Raw genomic sequence first — 22437 nt, 5'->3', positions numbered from 1 at the left:
AAACTCCTAATGTCTGTCACCGTCTTCGGTTGTTCCCATGACAAAACGGCTTCCACCTTTGCTGGATCAACCTCTACACCTCTCTCGGATATCACGTGACCAAGAAACATCACCCTATCGATCCAAAACTCACACTTTGAGAATTTAGCATAAAGCTGATGTTCTCTCAGTGTCTGCAGCACGAGTCGCAAATGCTCTCGGTGATCCTCCACACTCTCCGAATATATCAGAATGTCATCTATGAACACGATGACAAAAGAATCCAGCCACAACTTGAAAACCCGGTTCATCAGATCCATAAATGCCGCATGGGCATTTGTAAGTCCAAATGACATCACTAGAAATTCATAATGCCCATATCTGGACCTGAACGCTGTCTTAGGAATATCTTCGGTTTTAATCCTCAGCTGATGATATCCTGAACGAAGATCGATTTTCGAGAACACCTTGGCCCTTCTCAACTGATCAAACAAATCATCGATCCTAGGCAAAGGGTATTTGTTCTTCACCGTCACTTGATTCAACATGCGGTAGTCAATACAAAGTCGCATTGAACCATCCTTCTTCTTAACAAAGAGGACCGGGGCACCCCAAGGGGATACACTCGGTCTAATAAATCCTTTGTCAAGAAGCTCCTGCAACTGCTTTTTCTGTTCCCCTAACTCAGCAGGTGCCATGCGATACGGAGCGCGTGAAACTGGTGCTGTACTAGGCACTAGCTCGATCGAGAACTCAATTTCTCGATGCGGAGGCAAACCCGGCAAATCCTCGGGAAAAACATCCGGGAATTCGCGGACAACGTCTAACTGCTCCAAGGACGGCGCCTGACTGTCTTGAGCAAAAACACTGGCCAAGAATACCATGCAACTCTTCTTGTGGTACTTGGAGACCTTCAAAGCTGACATGATCTTCACCCCATCGGTTGGTCTCGTCGAATGGCACAACAATGCCGATAACTTGGGGTGCTCCAAGATTACCTTCCTGCCTCGACACTGGAGGGTCGCATTATGCTTGGACAACCAGTCCATGCCCAAGATGACATCATAGAATGTCATATCCAAAATGACCAAATCGGCCGACAACTCAAGGCCTTCTATCACCACACATATGGACGGAAAATACTTCCCGCAGGAAGAGGATGCACCCATAGGTGACATCACATCAAGAGCCCTTTCGAGGCTAGATGGAACCAAATCAAGCAACTTTGCAAAAGAAGAGGAAATAAAGCTGTGTGTTGCACCCGAATCAAACATAACACGTGCAAAGTGTTCGGCAACTAAGAATATACCTTCGATCAGATCAGCCTGATCATCCTTGGAGGTTGCTGTCGTTGCGTAGACCCGTCCATTGGTCTTGCGCTGACCCTGCTGCTGTTGAGGCCTCTGCTGCTGTGGTTGTTGCGGCTGTCCACCCGGAACCGCAGGCTTGTTCGGACAGAATGGGGCAATGTGCCCTGGCTGTTGGCACTGGTAGCATACCCCCTTAAACGATGGGCAAAAACCTAATGGATGATTCTTGCCACATCTGCGACACGCCGGTTGGGCCTTCCCCTGTTGTCTCCGCGGCTGAGGTCGGCCCTGTTGCGCGCCCTGCTGTCGCCCGTCCCAGGTCCGCTGCTTCTTCCCGTTCTGCACTCCCCCTCCTGCTGGAGGATTCTTCTTGGTCCCGCCTGAAGAACCTCCTCCGCTGCCACCCTTCTTCTGAAAACCACCTTTGGATCGTTCCCAGTCCTCGGTCAGTACGGTGGCTGACTCGATCGCCTCGGCCAGGGTAGAAGGACGACCCCCGAGTACACGAGTCCGCAACCCGTCCTTCAGTCCACGCACGAATCTAGCCGCCCTTGCCTTCTCATTCTTGAAGAGGTTTGAGCTATACTTCTCCAGACTCCGGAACCTAGTAGTGTATTCCACGAGACTCATGGTCCTCTGAGTCAGATCGAGGAACTTTTGTTGCATCTGCTCCTCGGCGTAAGGGGGAAAATAGGCGTCCAGAAACTCCTCCCTGAACGTCTCCCAAGGAATCTCATCCCAGTCAGCAAATTTCACCCTTCGCAGGGTGTCCCACCAGTTCATGGCATCGCCCTTTAAGCGGTACGTGCCAAAGAGCGTCTTTCTCTCCTCAAGGACAAGTAAGACGTCAAACACCCGCTCGATCTCCTCGATCCAGCTCGCAGCAGCCTCTGGGTCTGTCTTTCCTGAAAAGGAAGGCGGGTCCAACTTCAGAAACCGCTCGAACGAAACGCCACCTGCGTTGGGAACAATATTGACCGGAGGGTCACGAGTTGCTGCCTGCACGGCCGCCTGTGCAGCCTGTGCCCCTTGGGCCGTTTGTGCAGCTTGAGCCGTCATAGTCTCTGTCAGGGTATGGATGGCCCCCATCATGAAATCTCTTTCCTCCTGCCAGTTTGTGGGAGCAGCAGTAGAACACGAAGCGCCTCTACGGGTATAGTGCGACATCTACAATGCACCACCTTTTCCAAATTAGACCATTATCGATACTACCCCCTTAGGGTTGATCACGAACAATATTCGTTCTCGAATTACATCAGACTTTTTACAATTCACCCCAAAGAACATGAAATTATAATTACCATAATCACACAGATCTTATATAAAGTAAGCAAAAGTATTAAGCAACATACCAGTGAAGAAGACTGCTTTGGAGGACGAGTCACAACTTGTTGACGCTTCAGGACAGGGCTCACATACTAATTATGAGAATTAAACATTAAAAGACGATAAAATTGCAAGTATTTGTGGTCGCTCTGATACCAAACCTGTAACGACCCCAACTCATCCCCTTTGAAAATGCGGATTTTTTTTTTAAAAAAAAAAAAAAAAAAAAAAAAACAGTGCGGAGAACTCCCAAGAGATCCGGGGTCCTCACAGTTCCAATTCCAATTGGATAGCCACAAACCACAAAGGAACTTGCAATTAACATCCATAACTAACCATTACCTTTATTCATGAATGAAAAACAAATCTCAAAAATAAAGTGTCTGTCTAAAGTATCTACTGATGACAATAAGCAAATAACAAGAACACTAGATATAAAAAAAACAAAACAAAACAAAGAGCCACTCTGTCCACATAGAAGACTGTCAAAACTCGTTGTGACTCTCGCGCCCTCGCAATAGCTGTCGACTTCACTAATCACCTGTTTCTGCGAAAAAAACAATGAAGTAGGGTGTCAGAATCGAAATCCTGAGCACAGCTACTTCTTTATGAAACAAATGAGAGAACGAGTGAAGATGAGATATCATGTAACAATTAATGGAATTGCATACAAGATAGATTATAGCAACTGAGAATTTATTCATGCAACAATCATAATTGCTAAGCATGCAAAGACAGTAAGTAACAGCATCTACTAAAATTTCAGCATGCAACAAGAATTAAACATTCAACACTTACCCTCATGTACTGAGTAAGGAAACCATTAAAGTATGCATGATCTAATGCATAACAGGAAAAATGCATGTCTTTTATGCAATGCATGAATCATTTTATTATCTTCCATTTAAGTCTTTTGTTTCCTTATGCGTGCCCTATTAAATGCATACAATTTTAAGTTTCTCTTTTTAATTACCGTTGCCCGCGGATACACCAAACGGTTACAAACCCCGAGGTTAAGTTAGGTTCCCTGGGTAGCTTATCACACAATTTATATTTTATTACTGGGTTCTAACTTAGCCCTCGACCGAATCACCTTCGGAACATTAGACCTCCACATCTAATGTCGGGGACACAAGGGACACCCCACGCCCACAAGTGCCATTTCCTTGGTACCAAAAACAACAGCTGTGTCAAATACACCACTCTCGGGTAAAGTGACAGACTCTCCCTAAAACCGTGGCCAGGAGAAGGAACCTGAATATCGGGTTCAGGTGACCAAAATTAAGCACACGGAGTTTTGTATCCTCACAGTCTCCCCAAGACCGGATTTCTAAGATCCCCATTCTCCAGATGGGTGATCCCAGAAGGTATATTACACTGTGCTTTATTATTTCTTTTATTTAAAATTTAATTTCTTAAGTTTTGCAACACAATATGCAAAAGGAAAGATAAAAGCTCGCATCTACCTCGCGAGAGCCATCACAGGACTCCGGCCTGTGGAAACATATAGAACAGTGCAATAAAGCTGAAATATTTATGAAGCCTGATCTTTGAAATGCATTGAAATGAGTAAGGGAAAAATATTCCCACAGCTCGTGTTTACCAAACCCTCGATGATTCATTTTGATCACCGGAACACAAATACACGGATCACAAATTCAATACCATCTTTAATTTCTAAGACATATCAGAATTAAACCATGGATGAATTATCATCACATTCTAACCATTCAAAATAAAAATAAGAATGCCTCACAGTATGATAAATCCGATGCCAATTCATTTAAACCACATCAATATTTTCCAACCATTCAAATTAAAATAGGAATGCCTAACAGCATAATAAATCTGATGTCAATTCATTTAAACAATATCAATATTGTCCAACCATTCAAATTTGAATAGGAATGCCTAACAGCATGATAAATCTGATACATTTAAACAATATCAATATTTTCCAACCATTCAAATTAGAATAGGAATACCTAACAGCATGATAAATCTGATGCCAATTCATTTAACAATATTAATATTGTCCAACCATTCAAATTAAAATAAGAATGCCTAACAGCATGATAAATCTAAATGTTTTTCCATGAAATTTCATATCGATATATGAAAACACAAAATGGGTCAACAAGGATGGATCAGAAGCTAAGAAAATATTTATATTCATAATGGAAGATTAGGATGGATCACAAAGAGAGTTGACTTGATTTAAGTTGAAAAAGAAACATATACTGTATGTATCACAGATACGCACATGCATCATAGTGATATATTCATGTATTAAAAATACAAATTGAGACTTGTTATTGTTAAAAAAAAACATGATTAAACATGACGTGTAGAAAAACAAATCAGCCCAAAAAGGCTTATAACTTAAATCCCATCCTTCTTTTACTGTCCACAACTTAATCCAACAGCTTAAGCACCTTTGTTATTATATATATATATATTTTTTTTGTAAAGAGGAAACACCCAGCCCAACCCAGCCGACCCTGTCGGCTAGGTCCACCAGCATGTGCACAGGCCCAGTTTGGGCCTGTGTGTGCTGTCAAAAAGAACAGCATACCTGCGACAAGGAACTGATTTTTTTTTTTTTAATTGTTTTTATTGCAACTCTGCCCAGCCCAGCCGACCTTGATGGCTGGGCTTAACAGCATATACACAGGCCCAATATGGGCCTGTGTACGCTGTCAACAAGAACAACATTAAAAGAAATGTTATTTACGCACATTACCTGTAAAAATGTCATGTATATATATATATATATATATATATATATATATATATATATATATATATATATATATATTTTTTGAAAAGGAGAACACCCAGCCCAGCCGACCCTGTCGGCTGGGTTCAAAAGCATACACACACCTGCCCCAGCCCAGCCGACCTTGTTGGCTGGGCTTAGCAGCATATACACACCTGCCCAGCCCAGCCGACCTTGTTGGCTGGGCTTAGCAGCATATACACAGGCCCAATATGGGCCTGTGTATGCTGCCAGCAATCGACAACATACTTATCTAGCAACTGAAAGTTTTTTTTTTCTATACAACAAAAGCACAGAAGGTGCAAGGGAGCAACAGTGGAACTGTTCTACAAGATTTCCCATCGACTGCTGCATGGAATCAGACCTCCACCGATGCCCCATTTGAAATCAAAAAGAGGTACCCGTACCTTTTTCACGGTGGTTTTCCGGTGGCTGGAGGCTGCTGTCGTGAAGAAGGGAGGGTGGATGCTGCTTGCCGCGACCCTCAATGGCAGCCGGTAGCCCACGCTGCCTGACGATGGTGGTTTGCCCTCCGGCGTGCGCACACCGAGCGAGAGAGAGAGAGAGAGAGAGAGAGAGAGAGAGAGAGAGAGAGAGAGAGAGAGAGAGAGAGAGAGAGAGAGAGAGAGATGGGGAAAGATGGGGAAGAGAGCGCCCGAGTGAAGAGGGCATAACCCCCTCTTCACCCCCCCTTTTATCGACCCCAGCCCCCCTCCTTCCTCGCCGAGATGGGAGGGGGTCGGTTACGCCTTGCATAACACCCCCTTCCCCCCCCTTTCCTTTCCTGCTAGGGCTTATCGGGCAACCCTTATCGGGTTGCCCTTCCTATTTTAAAAAGCTATTAGTTGGGGTGGGGCTCGGGTCCGAACCCGGGACCCGCAACCCAGCCCCAAAACGAAATGGGTCCACAAGTGGATCCAAATGGATCCATTGTGGATCCTCGAATAAAAAAAAAATTAAAAATTTTAAATTAGAAAATTTTTTCATTTATTTATTATTACCCTTTTAATCAAGATTTCAAATAATCAATCCTAATTACCCCCTCCCCTTTATGGGTCCTGGATCCGTAATGTGGGTCTAGGCCCAAATTGAAAATTTTTGAGATATTTTCAAATAAGAAATCTCGGGTTTTACAGGTCTCCTCATAAAAAAAATGTTGGGTGCAAGATCCCTTTTTACGGAAGCTGATTGGGGAAGGACATAGGAGGAGAAATTTCTACTACATGGATTTTCTTTATCTTAATAAATAATCATTTTGTAATTTTGTTAATGAAAAAGGTATTTTTGTATGGCATCAAAGATTAGGTATCTGAGCTCTTTTTTCCATTTTTGAAAGACTGTTGTTCTGAAGGGTTCATATGTAATAAATGTATTCTTGGAAAAATGAAGAAAATTTCTTTTGGCTCTAGAACTTTTATCTCTATCAAACTTTTGAACTTGTGCATTAGGATGTATGGTGACCAACTCCGGTCATGTCAAAAGGAGGGCTTTTCCTATTATGTTATATTTATTGATGATTATACTAGGTATACTTGGATCCATTTCCTTAGGCAAAAATCTGATATATTATCATGTTTCAAAGAATTTCACAAAATTGTGCAAAACCAATTTCAAACTCATATTATCATTTTTCGATTGGACTTAGGGGAGAATATTTGTCTAATGATTTCAAAAATTAATTTTCACATAAAAAAATCTTATCTAAATTTCACTCAACAAAATGGCTTAGCTGAGAGAAAGCATAGTCATATCATTAAAACTACGAGAACTTTGATTATTTCAAAAAACATTCCAAAAAGTTTTTGGGCTGAAGGTGCCCTAACAACAATATATCTTACCAACCAAATGCCTTCATCCTCTTTACAAAACATATCCTCAATTGAAAAACTTTGTCAAACTTCTCCAGATTTCTAAGAATCCTTGGATGTAAATGTTTTGTACTTATTGAAAAAAGAGACAAATTATCCCCCAAAGCCATTGAATGTGTATTTCTTGGTTATGCCAATAACCAAATAGGGTATAGATGCTATGATAAGAAAAATGGCAAATTATATGTTTTAAAAAGTGTTAACTTTTTTTAAAATAAAAAAGGTTTTAATTTTGATAAGCCTAAGGACGATCTTCAATATTCCTTTTTATTTGATCTATTGTCAAAGAAGGCTTCTGATGAATTTATACATGATAATAATCTTGATGATATGCATATTGACGACTCTGGGATTTCCATGGAGGTTACCCAAAATCGTGATATTCAAAGCTATTCTAGAAGAACTGTTGAACACCCTTTACATGCACTTGATAGTTATTCTCATAACCAAAATTTAGGAGAAACCAGTGGTAGGAAATCTAGTAGATACTCTAGACATCATGTAAGATGTGTCATGAAAACTTTTCACCTAGATATAGAGCTTGTCTTATGAATATCTACTCCTTTTATGAACCCTCAACCTATAATGAGGCTAAAAAATTCTCGAATGGATTGATGCAATAAACCTAAAATTAGGAGCCCTTGAGAAAGCCAAGACCTAGAAAATCCAATCATTACCTATAGAGAAAAAGACTATCAAAACAAAAAAAGATGGATCATTAGAAAGATATAAGGCAAGGTTAGTGGCCAAAGACTATTTTCAAGAGTATGAAAGACTATGAAGAAACTTTTGCTTTTGTAGCTCGTATGACTAGTGTTAGAACACTAATTGCCTTAGCTTACATTAGAAAATAGTCTATCAACTTGATGTCAAGAACGCCTTTTTGAATGGGGACCTAAACGAGGTAGTGTACATGGATCCTTCTCCCAGTTTTGAAATCGATAAGAAAAAAGTTCTTCGGTTAAGAAAAGCTTTATATGGGCCTAAGCAAGCCCTTAAAGCTTGGTATGATGGCTCTATCAAAGTTATGCTAAACCCAGAGTTATCGAAAGCGCCCCTATAGTAGGGGAAGCACACTTCCCCGATACGCGCTTCGGAAGTGCGAAACGTCGTGCTTCCAAAACGCGTGGGGAAGCATCCCTTTTTTTTGGAAAGCGTGCTTCCCTTTTATGGGAAACACACTTCCCATTTAGGGGAAGCGCGCTTCCCCCTCGCTTCTCTCTTTTTTCCATTTTATTTTTTATTTTTTTTCTTCTTTTTTCGCTTCCCCCTCGCTTCCTAAGTCGCTTCCGAGACGGTTTGTGACTCCCTTCTAAGTAGTCCCACGCTTCTTGCTTCCTAAATTTTTGAAAGTGCCTTGCTTTCTGCTCCCGCTTCTCGTATTGCTTTCCGCTCCTGCTTCCTCGACTAGCAACCATGGTTAAACCTGAGTTATAAATTTTATACTGACACTGCTCTTTTTATCAAAGATACTGGTACTGACATTATTATTCTTTTATTATATGTTAATGATATGATCATTACATATTCTTCTACTGTATATTAATGATATGATCACTACAGGGACTGACAAAAAGGGAATCAGTGAAATTAAAAATATTCTAAAAAAACATTTTGATATGTCTGACCTTGGTTTTTTGAGATATTTCTTAGGTATTTAAGTGACTTATTCACCTAGAGGATATATCTTGTCTCAAATGAAGTTGGCCGCAGATATTATTGTCAAATCTGAAATTTCTGTTGATAGGGTGAACACACTGGAAGTTGTAAATGCAAAATTAAGATTGAAAGATGAAACACCTCTTAAAGATCCAACTCCTTACCGCCAGCTGATTGGATCCTTGACCTACTTATCTATCACAAGACTAGACATTGCTCATGTGGTACACTGAACCAATCAATTTTAGCATGCCACATCTATGGTGCATATGAGTATTGTTCTACAAATTGTCAGATATATCAAAAGTTCTAGAACTAAAGGGCTATTTCTATCCCCCTATTCTTTTTTAAATTTAATTGATTATCCTGATGTAGATTGGGAAGGTAATTCTAATGATAGAGTCTTAACTATTGGTTTCTGTGTACTTTTAGGAGACTCTTATATCTCGAAGGTGTAAGAAGCAATATAAGGTCTCCCTGTTATCCACCGAAGCTGAATATCGAGTCATGACAACAACAATTATGAAGATTATTTGGTTAAGGAGTCTACTCAAATACATGGGATTAGTCATCTTTAGTTCTTTGAAGATGTGCTATGTCAATAAGAGTGCTATGTACTTTGTAAGCAACCATACCTTCCATGAACAAATCAAGCATATAGAGATGGATTGTCATTATGTCCGAAAAGAACTTTTGTGAGGAACTATTGAATTGCCTTATGTGACTTCAGAATCAGCTGACAGATTTCTTCACTAAAGCTTTGGCTTCACCTCGGTTTATATCCCTTCTTAGCAAACTTTCGGTGATTACACTAAAAGTTTGAAGGGAAGTGTTAAATTATATGTATCAATATACATATATATATTTATATATATTTGTATTCTCTGTTTGTCAAATGAAATATCCATAAGGAGTATTTCAGATAATTTAACTATGTAATAGGTGTCAATCTTCTAGGGACTGACTTGTCTTTTTTTATTTTTTATTTATTTTCTGTTTCTTCTTTTTTTGTTTTGTACTTTATAGCTGTTGGGCTGGTCCAACTAGCCCCTTGTGTCTTGGAGTGCCTATTTAAGGGCACTCACTCTCTTGTATTCTCCAATGCTTAAGCATTTTATATTCAAAGTTTATATTTTTTTACTTTGTGTTGGCCCTTTATGGCTATTGTATGCATGTGTTGTGCTATTGAGTTCATTCTCATTTTTGTGAGTATATTATCCCTTGGTGGATTAGTGCTTGTGCACTTCTTTCACATTCTTGTTGAACCTTATTGGGTTCTTTATTGTATTTCTACTTGTTTCATTACACATTCTTCCTCTCGAGCTCCCATCCAGCCATAGTGGTCTGATCACACTGTGCCTTCATCACCATCATCACCTTCTTCCTTTAGAGATCACTGGCATTGATTGGCTCAGGTGCCACCTGTGAGAAATCAGATGTGGGAGTCACCTTACTATCGTAGCAAGAGATAGAGAGAGAGGTAAGAGGGAAGAGAGAAAAAAAAAATGTTGGGCGGCAATAGGATCTTCTCCCCTTTCCATTGATATTTATATGCTGTACAAGTGGTACAATACAGTACAGTGGTACAATACAGTACAGTATGCTGTACAAGTGGTACAATACAGTACAGTGGTACAATACAGTACATGAAATATATCCATTTACATATACATATTTAACAGCCTCCCTCAAGTTGAGGATGATCTTCAATCATGCTCAACTTGCCCTTAAGTAACCAAAATTGATGACTAACCAATCCTTTGGTGAAGATGTCTGCCACTTGGTCTTCTGATCTGACATACGAAGCCTCAATTTCTTCTGTTTCAATCTTTTGTCTAACAAAATGCTGATCAATCTCAATGTGCTTCGTGCGACAATGATGAATAGGGTTAAAAGAAATATTAATGGCACTTTGATTATCACATAAAAGCAGAGAGGAAGAGATGGGTTCATTCAACTCTTGAAGAAGATGCCGTACCCAAGTGACATCAGCTGTCCCTGCTGCCATTGCCCTGTACTCTGCCTCAGTGCTGGATTTAGCAATGGCCTTTTGTTTCTTACTACTCCAAGTGACAATATTTGGGCCAATGAAAACACAATATCCTGAAACCGACCTACGCTCATCAGGGTCCCCACCCCAATCTGCATCACAATATGTAAGTAAACGGTGTCCTGTAGTGAAGCTTTCATCTTTGTGATAGAGCAATCCATCTCCAATAGTCCCTTTCAGATATCTGAGAATACGCTTAATACATTCCATATGACAATCAGTGGGAGCATGCATAAACTGAGATGCTTGATTTACAGCATAAGCAATGTCAGGTCTTGTAAATGTAAGATATTGCAACATACCAACAATGCGGCGATATAAAGTGGAATCATGATATAATTGGCCTTCTTTTGCACTAAACTTATGATTTAAGACAGATGGGGTGCTGAGAGGTTTACAATTAATCATACCAGTGGTGTGAAGAATGTCAAGAGTATACTTGTGTTGACTTAGAGTGAGTCTATCATCTTGCCTATCGACTTCAACTCCCAAGAAGTATCGCAATGGGCCTAAGTCCTTCATCTTAAATTTGGCCATGAGTAAAGACTTGACCAAGGCAATATGTGCATCATCACTCCCAGTGATAATGATGTCATCAACATATATAAGAACCCAAGTAGTAACATGATCATTCTTATACATAAATAAAGAATGATCAAGTATACTCTTAGAAAAGCCATGCTGCTGAATTTCCATGGAGAAACTCTCAAACCAAGACCGAGATGCCTGTTTTAAACCATAAAGAGACCTTCTCAATTTACAAACCCATGTAGCCGCATCATGTTCACTATATCCAGGAGGTTGCTCCATATACACCTCTTCCTTCAAGTCCCCATGTAGGAACGCATTCTTGACATCCAACTGGCTAAGAGACCAACAATGCTGAAGTGCCAAAGTGAGGATCACACGAATGGTGCCAATTTTGACAACAGGGCTAAAAGTTTCCTCATAATCTTGCCCATATTGTTGTGTGAATCCGCGTGCAACAAGGCGAGCTTTATATCTTTCAATGCTACCATCTGGTTTACGCTTGATCTTGTAAACCCATTTGGAACCAACAACATTTCTATCAACAGGTCGAGGAACAATATCCCATGTATGACATTCATGAAGTGCTGCCATTTCTTCGTTCATAGCTTCAACCCAAGCTCGAGAATGGGCTTCCTGATGGAAAGTAGACGGATCTTTCTCTTTGGCCACATTGGTTAGAAACAACTGAAAGTCAAGAGAAAAATTGTTGTAACTAACCCAACGATGGATAGGATGCCTTTCACGTGTGGATCGTCGAAGAGGGGGAGCCTCGTGAGATGGAGTTGGAGGGGCTCCTCGACGGGCATAAACCAAACCTGAAAACCGTGAAGGTGCATCCTGGATGATGGAGTTGTCTGCTTCAAACTGAATTGGTTCATCAACAACAGGATCTCTGATAGAGTCATATAGCAAAGTATCACAAAGCCATGGATCATAAGTAGTTTGCTCATATACCTGAGAAGTATCACAAGTGCTGAAATGGTCATCATCAAAAACAACATTTCTAGACACCTTAATCTTACCCAAAATAGGATCATAACATCTATATCCTTTATACCCATCGGCATATCCCAGAAATCTGCACTGAACTGCTCTGTCCTGAAACTTGTTACGTAAAGAATGATCCACATGGGCATAACAAATGCATCCGAAAGCATGCAAATCATCATAAGAAGGGTGAGGACCGTGAAGCAAATAATAAGGAGACTGATCTCCTAATAATTCCATAGGCAACCTGTTAATGATATACACTGCAGTGTGAAAGGCCTCAGTCCAAAGAGAGAAAGAAATATCAATATTGTGCATCATACTTAACGCGGTTTCAACAATATGCCGATGCTTACGTTCTGCTACTCCATTCTGTTGTGGAGTGTAAGGACAAGAGGAGTTACGTGTGATGCCATGGTCCTTTAAATATTCACTAAAATCATGAGATATGTATTCTCCACCACCATCACACTGGAAATAAGTGATATTTGAATTGAAAAGGTTCTGAACAAGAGCATGGAATTGTTTGAAAAGTTTGAACACTTCAGATTTAGATTTCATAAAGTAAATCCAAGTGTAACGAGTGAAAGAGTCAAGAAATAACACATAATAACGAGAGCCAGATAGAGATGAAACAGGAGCTGGGCCCCAAACATCAGAGTGAATAATTTCAAATGGCTTGGAAGCTCTTTTATTGATACTTTGAAAGGGAAGTACATGACTCTTGCAGACATTACAACTAGGACACTTATGATCTAATTTGACTTTGGGAATAAAACCCTGAGAAAACAATTTGTCAAGGAACCCTTGACTACAATGACCTAACCGACGATGCCAAGAAACTGGCTTATTACATTGCATAACAGAAGAAGACTGACTCAAATAAGTAGGAAAAGATGGAGTCACGGTAGATGACGTCTTCAAAGTCCCGGGGGCTACTTCGAAGACGTACTTGTTTCCGCGTCGTTCACCCTTAGCGAGCATCTTCTTGGTTCGAAGGTCCTTAAGACAAACAGAAGACAGAGTAAATTCCATGGATGAATTTGTTTCATCAACCAATTTAGAAACAGATAAAATGTTTTTCTCAATGGCAGGAGTAAGACATTTTTCAATGGTAGTGTAGATTGTGACAAAGAGAGAGATGCATTTCCAGTATGAGAAATAGGGTGGTGGGAACCATCTCCCGTGACAATAGTGCCAGTGCCAATATAAGGAACCATGTTGGAAAGTTTACCTGCATCAGAAGTAACATATGCGGCTGCTCCAGAATCAATATACCAAACTCCATCATCATTCTGACGCAAATTCATGTTGTTAAATGCAGTCATCAGAATTTGTTGCACATCATGTGGCAACCCTGCACTCTGTCCCTGATCAGTACCCTGATGTGCTCGAAAATTTCCCTGCGGCTGCCCCTGAAACTGTCTAACATTCATCTGTCCAGCTCTTGGTCCTGGCCTCCCTGCCTTGTTGCGATTCTGTGGGTTGTGCCAACAATCTGCTTTCACATGGCCACGCTTGTTGCAATGGAAGCAAGTAGGGACACGGGTACCTCTAGTGGCAGGTGGAGCAGTAGGAGTAGGAAGGAGTCCTCCACGGCCCATATGAGCAGCAGGTGGACGAAATGAGGTAGACCCAGATGTAAACATGACAGGATGAGGATCATCAATAAGATGATCTTGAGTCAAACTAACTTCATACTGTAGGAGTTTGGCCTGTAAATCCTCAAAGCATGGAAGTGTAGAGGCAACCTGTAATGCAGTGCAAAACATACGATATTGGGGCCCAAGACTTCCCAATACCTGCTGAACAACATCTCTGTCAGAAACAGGATATCCAATAGCGGCCAACTGATCAATGATAATTTTGATATCCCCTAGAAATTCAGTAATGGTCTTAGTTCCCTTTCGCATAGATTGGAACTGCCATTTCAGTTGAAGTGCACGTGATTCAGAAACCTGTGAATAAGAGTGAGCAAGATGTCTCCATAGTTCTGCAGCAGTAAAATGGTCAGAGATAGTTTGTAATATACGATCAGATAACGTGGCAGTCAAATAGGCAACCACAGATTGGTCCTTCTGAAACCAAACATCATACGCAGGATTTGGAATAGCAATGCAACTCACCTTCCCATCATTACCAGTTACCTCTTGCGTAATAGTCATAGGTGGGGCGGGTGATCCCCCATCCAGATGCCCGGAAAGACCATGACTTCGGATAAACGGCAGAATTTGGCGTTTCCAAAGTAAGTAGTTATCATGAGTTAATTTGTGAGAAACAAGTTGAGAAAGAAATCCGGGGCTGATTTTAGAATCCATAAGGAAGAAGATCAAGGATGAATCAAACAGCACGACAGAAATTCGTAGGTTGTACGGACAGAACCGTACGGACAGGAATTTTTGAGTTTTGGAAATCACAATTTTTCAGTTAATCGTGCAGAATGTACGATTTATCAACTATATTGCAAGAAATAGATAAGAAATCACAAGAAGTTTGAGAAAAGAGGCACTTTTGAGAAATGAGGGTTCCCAAATTTGGGGAAAACAGAAATTAGGGTTGATAAAATTGGGGATAACAGAATATGTAAGAAGGAAAAGATGCACGATATGAGGAAATGAAGAAACGACGTCGAAATATAGTGATTCAACGGAGAAACAACCGAGAAAAGATGGAAAAAACACTTTCCTTGAGAACGCCCAAAAACGCACGTCAAGGTCCTTAGGGGCCTTCCAGATGATCGTGATTACCACGCCCTTGGCTTTGATACCATGTGAGAAATCAGATGTGGGAGTCACCTTACTATCGTAACAAGAGATAGAGAGAGTGGTAAGAGGGAAGAGAGAAAAAAAAAATGTTGTGCGGCAATAGGATCTTCTCCCCTTTCCATTGATATTTATATGCTGTACAAGTGGTACAATACAGTACAGTGGTACAATACAGTACAGTATGCTGTACAAGTGGTACAATACAGTACAGTGGTACAATACAGTACAGTGGTACAATATAGTACATGAAATATATCCATTTACATATACATATTTAACACCACCATTGTGACCGTAGGACCAGGAGTATTCTAATGAAATCCTGAAGGAAAGAAAACTAGCAAGGATTGGATGAAGACAAGAAGTAAATTGGGATGACTAAACACAGAAAAACTTGAACTACCTTCTCCCACTAACTGAGTTATGTGACTCATTGTGAGGAGCAACCTCAAGACAAAGGATGACTTCACAATCCCGAGACACGTGCCTTAGTGCAGGTTATATTTGAGGTCAGTGGTTCAGACCTGAAGCATACACTTTTCCTTGAAGTGTGTGTTTCAAGCCTTGAAATTAATGCCTTTTACAACACTGATGTAGAAACTGCAAGTATTGAAATGAAATGGTGGTCTTTCACAAAAGCACTTGAATCCACAAAAAGAATATCTAAAAGACACTTCAAGCAAAACCCATAAAAAAAGGTATAAAAGGAAGAACACAACAAAAAAATAAAATTCTTTATTAATAATCAAAATGCTTAAGAAGCATTGAGTGACTTTACAAGGAGGGCTTCACCCCTATTTATACAAGAGGAAATGAGAGGGGAGAGCTCACTTTGAGCTCTCCCAAAAAGAGTGGTTGGACTCTAGTCCAACGACTCTTATTATAGCCGTTGGATTAGAGTCCAACGGCTATAGTCTAGTCAAGTTCTAGTTAGAACTTGACTAGATTATGTATCTAGTTCAATGTGAACTAGATGCATAAAAATAAAGAAAAAACAAATAAAGATAAAACAAATAAAGAAAATAGAAAAAAAATCTATAATATATATATATATATATATATATTATAATTTACATTTTCAACACTCCCCCTCAAACTTACGGTACAATGAGTGAAAGTTTTTCTAGAGAGAGTGAAATCTGGGAGCCGCAAGTGGTTTAGCGGAGAAGTCTGCTAATTGAAATTCCGATGTAACATATGGCAGATTAATGGTTCCTTGTAAGTATTCCTCTCGGACATAGTGACAATCCATTTCAATGTGTTTGGTGCGCTCATGGAAAGTCCGGCTACTTGCTATGTAGATTGCACTTTTGTTGTCATAGCACAGTCTTAAAAAGCTTGTGTTGCTTTAGCTCCCATATCAGCTAGCAGACGTCTGAGCCAAACAACTTTCATTGTAGTGGTCGCCATGGCTCTATATTTAGCTTCGGTGGAGGAAAGAGAGACCTTATACTGCTTTTTGCACCTCTACGATATTAAGGACTCACCTAAAAAAACACAAAGACCAGTGGTTGAGTGCCTATTATTAGGATCACCTCTTCAGTCAGCATCAGTATAAGCAATTAAATCTAACGATGATGAGGCAGACAAGAAAAGGCCTCGTGAGAGAGAGGTCTTTAAGTATCTAATAATACACAAAACAACTCCCATGTTTATAGAAGTGGGAGCATGTTGAAACTGACTAGCTATGTGTACAACATGTGCTATATTTGGCCTAGTAATAGAAAGATAAAAAAGTACTCCGATAAGTTGTTTGTATGGAGTGAGATCATCAAGACGCTCTCCATCATTAATTTTCATTTTAACATTAACAACTTCTGGGGTGTTCACCTTCTTATTATCTGTAATGCCAGACCTGAAAACAATATCAGAGGCAAATTTAGATTAAGATATTAAATACCCCGAGGGGAATAAGCAACTTCAATTCCTAAAAAATATCTTAATAATCTTAAGTTAGTCATTTCAAAATGAGTTTTAAGAAGGGTTTTGATATTTTCAACTCCTTGTTTGTCGTCTCCGGTGATGATCATATTATCCACATAAAGGAGAAGGATAATGATGCTTGCATCAAATTTCTTAATAAACAAAGCAGTGTCAGTTAAACAAGAATGAAAACCAATATCAAGTATAACATAACTAAATCTGTCATACCAGGCTTTTGGTGCCTGTTTAAGACCATAAAGGGCTTTTTCTAAACGAAGAGCTTTACCCTTAAGGATTCCATATATATATCTTCAATGAGATTCTCATTCAAAAAAGATTTTTTGACATCCATTTGAAATATAGGCCATTTTCTAATTGAACCCAAAGCAATTAAAGTTTTAACAATGGTCATGCATGCCACTTTTGGTCTTGACTTTGTAGACCCACCGACAGCTTATAGGCTTCTTGTCTAGAAGAATATCTTGAATAGTCCAAGTGTTGGCCTTTTCTAATGCATTTAGTTTTGTTTTCATGGCTTCTATCCATTGTATATGATTTTTGGCTTGAGAATAGGATGATGGTTCAACATATGATTGTATTAGCACAATAGTTGCCCTATATGTGGGTGAAAAAGATTCGTAAGATACAAATTTTCCAGGAGGTCTAGAAATTTTAAATGTCCTTCTGGGTGGAGTTTCAGAATATTTTTCTAATGCACATGGAAGATTTTGCTCTCTACGTCTCAAATATTGTAGACTAACATCCCTATGGTTTTGCTCACCATTATCAACATCATTTTCAAGATCGATAGGACTTTGATTATTGTCAGCGTCACATTCAAAATCCCATTCATTGGATTTTGAAGTTAGATCAATTAAAAAAGAATATCAATGACATCCTTGGAATTTTTCAAATTCAAAGAAGCTTTCTTTTTTCAAAAAGGATACATTCCTTGACACGTATATTTTTTTTGTTTTGAAAGTCAAAACACCTGTAGCCTTTTTTATTATCAGTGTATCCTAAAAAGGCACATGGGATTGCATGAGGAGAGAGTTTGTCATTTCTGTTTGTAAAAACAAAACATTTGCATCTAAAGACTCTTAATCTAGAATAATCAGGAGATAAATTGACAAGTTTTTCTATTGGAGTTATATTCTTTAATGAAGAAGATGGCATTCTATTAATGGGATAGATGGTAGTTAGGGTGGCTTCAGCCCAAAAACCTTTTGGAACTTGATTTGAAATTATCAAGGTCCTAGTAGTTTCCATAATGTGCCGATGTTTACGTTCGGCTAAGCCATTCTGTTGTGGAGTCTGTGAACATGATCTTTGATGTGTAATGCCATGTAAATTGAGATAGTCTTTGAATTCTTTGGACATAAACTCTCTCCCTGAATCAGTGCGAAAGATAAAAATATCATTTTGGAATTTATTTTTAACCATTCTATGAAATATTTGAAAGTGAGTAAAAACTTTAGATTTATGTTTAAGAAAATAAATCAAGTATGTTTAGAAAAATCAACAAAAATGACATAATATGTATAATCACCTTTAAAAATAACTGGTGTTGGTCCCCAAACATCTGAATGTATTAACTCAAGTGGTCTTGAAGAAACAAAAGTTCTACTATGAAATGATAGTCTTTTCATTTTGCCAAGAATATAGTCTTTATAAGAGAAAGTTTCAGAATTACAAATTTTTTCCAAACTTGAAAAATGTTGAATTTTAGACATGCGAGGATGGCCAAGTCTTTTATGCCATAAATCTAATTCTAATTTCTGAATATTATAATAAAATGCATTCTTGGGTAATTCTAAAAAGTCCATGTAATAGAGTCCTCCTTCTCTGTAACCTTTCCTAATCTGCTTCTCTCACTGACGATCCTATACCCAACAACCATGACAAGAGAAGGAGATATTACATCCATAGTCAAATATTTGTGAAACAGATAAGAGATTCAACTTTAGTTTAGGGATGTATCTAACTTTTGAAATAAAATATTTTTTATATTTTTGAAAAGTTTCAAAACATCCTACTTCTTTAATTTCAAGAGATGTACCATTGACTGTAAAAACCTTTGACACAATTGAGTTATTTTTAAGACATTCAGATAGGCTATTGACATTTAGGGTCATGTGAAAAGAAGCACCAGAATCTAAAAGCCAAAGAAAGTTACCTGGATCAGAGAGAGATGCAACAACTGTTCCAATTGAGGCTTCAGTTGAGGAGGATACCCCTTTGAGAAGATGTTGAAGAATTTCCATCAATTGAGCCATAGAAACAGGTGCATCTTGATCTTTTGACTCAGATTCAACAGATGCAATTCTTTTTTCATCTCTTCTTTTTAACTTTGGACATTGAGGCCTATAGTGCCCTGGTTCATGATAGTGATGACAAATGATTTTTCTTTTGTCAAAGTCACTATTTTGTTTTCTAAAATAAGGCGGCCTATAAGTGCGTGTATGATTTTTCGGTCTAGACACGGTTAGAACAAAATCATCATGAACTTTAGAAGTATTTTTTTCTGAGTCTATTCTCCTCCATGGTGAGTTCTTCGATAGTATCGACAATAGAAGGAATTTTTTCACGATGTAAAAGGGCCGATTTGGTGGATTCAAATTCCGGCCTCAAACCATTCACAAACTGATAGAAATGTTCCATATCAAGTTGCTTTTGATGAAGCTCGATATCTTCGGCACAATGCCATTTGAGCTCAAGAAGAGCTAACTCTTTCCAAATTTCGGACAACTCATTGTAATATTCTTGAATGGTTTTATCTTTTTGAGTCATTGTCCGAACTTTGTCTTGTAAATTGCATACATGTGCAATGTCTTTAAAGGAATACATATTTTTGAGATATTTTCACGCCTTATCGGCATGCTCGAATTTGGTAAGACGAGCATTTTTTAATTTCTACGCTATTTATTAGCCATGGTATAATTTGTGTATGTCCTATCTTCCATTCTTTCCGTTTCTTTTCATAAGTGGCTAACGCCTTTCTCTTCTTCTCTTCCGTTAGAGGAACTTCTTTATCACCCTATTTCTTGGTAAGAGATAGTTTAGGTTTCGAATTGGAACTATCTATTATACCCCATAATTCTTTTCCCCAAATGTGGTGCTTCATAATCGAAGCCCACATTACATAATTAGTATCATTTAACTTCATGGGTATAATGGCGATCTTATCATTGCCATCCATCTTTTACAAGGGTAAGAGAGGAATAGATGAGAGAAGAGAGAGAAAAGAGTAAATAAGAGAGTAAGAGAGAGGAAACAAACAAATTTTTGTAGTGCAAGTCCTCATTTCTTCAAACAAATCTTCTTGAGACAAGAACAAAGTGATGAAACACCTTTTGCAAATGAGGCATGAAAATCAAGGCGAAAGCACTTCTTCCACAAAAGCACTTGAATCCACAAAAAGAGTGTCTAAAAGACACTTCAAGCAAAACCCATAAAAGGGTATAAATGGAAGAACACAACAATAAAATAAATTTTTTTATTAATAATCAAAATGCTTAAGAAGCATTGAGTGACTTTACAAGGAAGGGTTCACCCCTATTCATACAAGAGGAAATGAGAGGGGAGAGCTCACTTTGAGCTCTCCCAAAAAGAGTCGTTGGATAGTCCAACGACTCTTATTATAGCCGTTGGACTAGAGTGCAACGGTTATAGTCTAGTCAAGTTCTAACTAGAACTTGACTAGATTATGTATCTAGTTCAATGTGAACTAGATGCATAAAAATAAAGAAAAAACAAATAAAGAAAAATAGAAAAATATATATAATAATAATAATATAATTATATATATATATATATATTACAATTTACATTTTTAACAAGTATTGATAAATATAAGTGGGAAGTTGGGAAAATTTTAAGAGCAAGATGATATAGATGTAAGCATATCATCAATTTAGATATGAGAAAATTATGAAGATATATTTGAACAATAAAGAAATATGTACCAGAACAGACATTTATTGTAGAAGATATGATTATATATATATATTTTTTTGGGAGTCTGAAAGTTTCCAGAGTGCAAGGTGGTATTACCCACAGGCACCCAGAAATTGCAAAAGTTTAGTTGAACCTAATGTGTAATGATTATGAATGATAGCAACAGTTAAATGCACAGAATAATTGGTTAGATTGATAAGAGTTGAAAGTTTTAACTTATATGCATTCAAACTATGACCAACTTGATATTTTCAATTTGAGGAGTTTGGTATTATGGTTATTGTACTAAAACCTATTTGCATCAATATATCACATATTCATCATCTATGTATTTTTTATTTCCAAACGTTGTGCCTCTGTTCCACATGCTCCATGGCATTTAGACAAGTTTATCTTGTTTTGCATCTCATCCGTCATTAATGTTTTCTATTTAAATTATCTGAAATGCTCCTCCAATTCATTGAGGGCGTGCTATTGTATTCAACTTTTTTCATATAAAACCATCATTCTGTATCTTCTTCACTGTTCTAGAGCCAAATGTTGAACTGGCTATTTTTTCAGATATTTTGATATGTTTGGTCAGCTGAGGACAAAACATGATAATCAAACATGAATCGGCCTCTTCTTTTTCAAATTGATGTGTGTAAACTGAAGTTTGAATTTCAATAATATGGCACCATAGCTCTTCTTTGCATTGATCTCATATTTTTGTTGCTTGAACAGGCATTTGTAAATATTGTCCTTACACTTTGTGATCCCGGGGATTACGTCGTAATGTTTGCACCATACTATTTCAATGCATATATGTCATTCCAGATGACAGGCATTACAAACATATTGGTTGGCCCTGGAAATCCTAAAACTCTCCATCCAGATGCAGGTTCTAACATGCTCCTATTTTTTTGTATGCAAATATTTTTCTAGTTTCTAAGTGATCCATTTTTTTAATGATGGCCTTCTGTACAACTTGGTTAAAAGTTAAAACCTAAGTTCAGTTTGTCTTCCTGCTTTAAATATTTGCAAATTATGTGTAGTTATCTATTTTTATTGTTTAGCATAATTACAAATGAATGAGTGGGTATTAGCTAATAAATATAACATAATATATATATATAATTATATATATATATATATATATATATATATATATATATATAGAGAGAGAGAGAGAGAGAGAGAGAGAGAGAGAGAGACCTATCACCAAAATGATCTTGAGAACAGTAATTTACATTTGGAAATTTATAGTTCTTGAAAAGTTATGAGAGGATGTCTCTTTTGATGAAGACCTTTCGGTTGCTTAACC

At 38.3% G+C, this 22437-nt stretch overlaps 1 protein-coding gene across 5 annotated transcripts in view; it reads left to right on the top strand.

The window, feature by feature from the left end:
* The window catches only part of LOC149829967 (aromatic aminotransferase ISS1-like), a 165424-nt gene that overhangs the window by 83784 nt on the left and 59203 nt on the right, over positions 1 to 22437 (top strand). For all 5 annotated transcript variants that reach the window (XM_090016194.1, XM_090016192.1, XM_090016191.1 and 2 more), the window contains one exon: positions 21858 to 22014. In XM_090016194.1, coding sequence (XP_089872320.1) covers positions 21858 to 22014 — 157 coding nt within the window. The remainder of the gene's footprint in view (positions 1 to 21857; positions 22015 to 22437) is intronic.

This window comes from Nuphar pumila, chromosome 8, assembly GCF_984573655.1.
Source record: "Nuphar pumila chromosome 8, dmNupPumi1.hap1.1, whole genome shotgun sequence".
NCBI classification, from domain to species: domain Eukaryota; kingdom Viridiplantae; phylum Streptophyta; class Magnoliopsida; order Nymphaeales; family Nymphaeaceae; genus Nuphar; species Nuphar pumila.
Note: the sequence above shows the minus strand (reverse complement) of the source record. Positions and strands in the feature narration are given on the sequence as shown.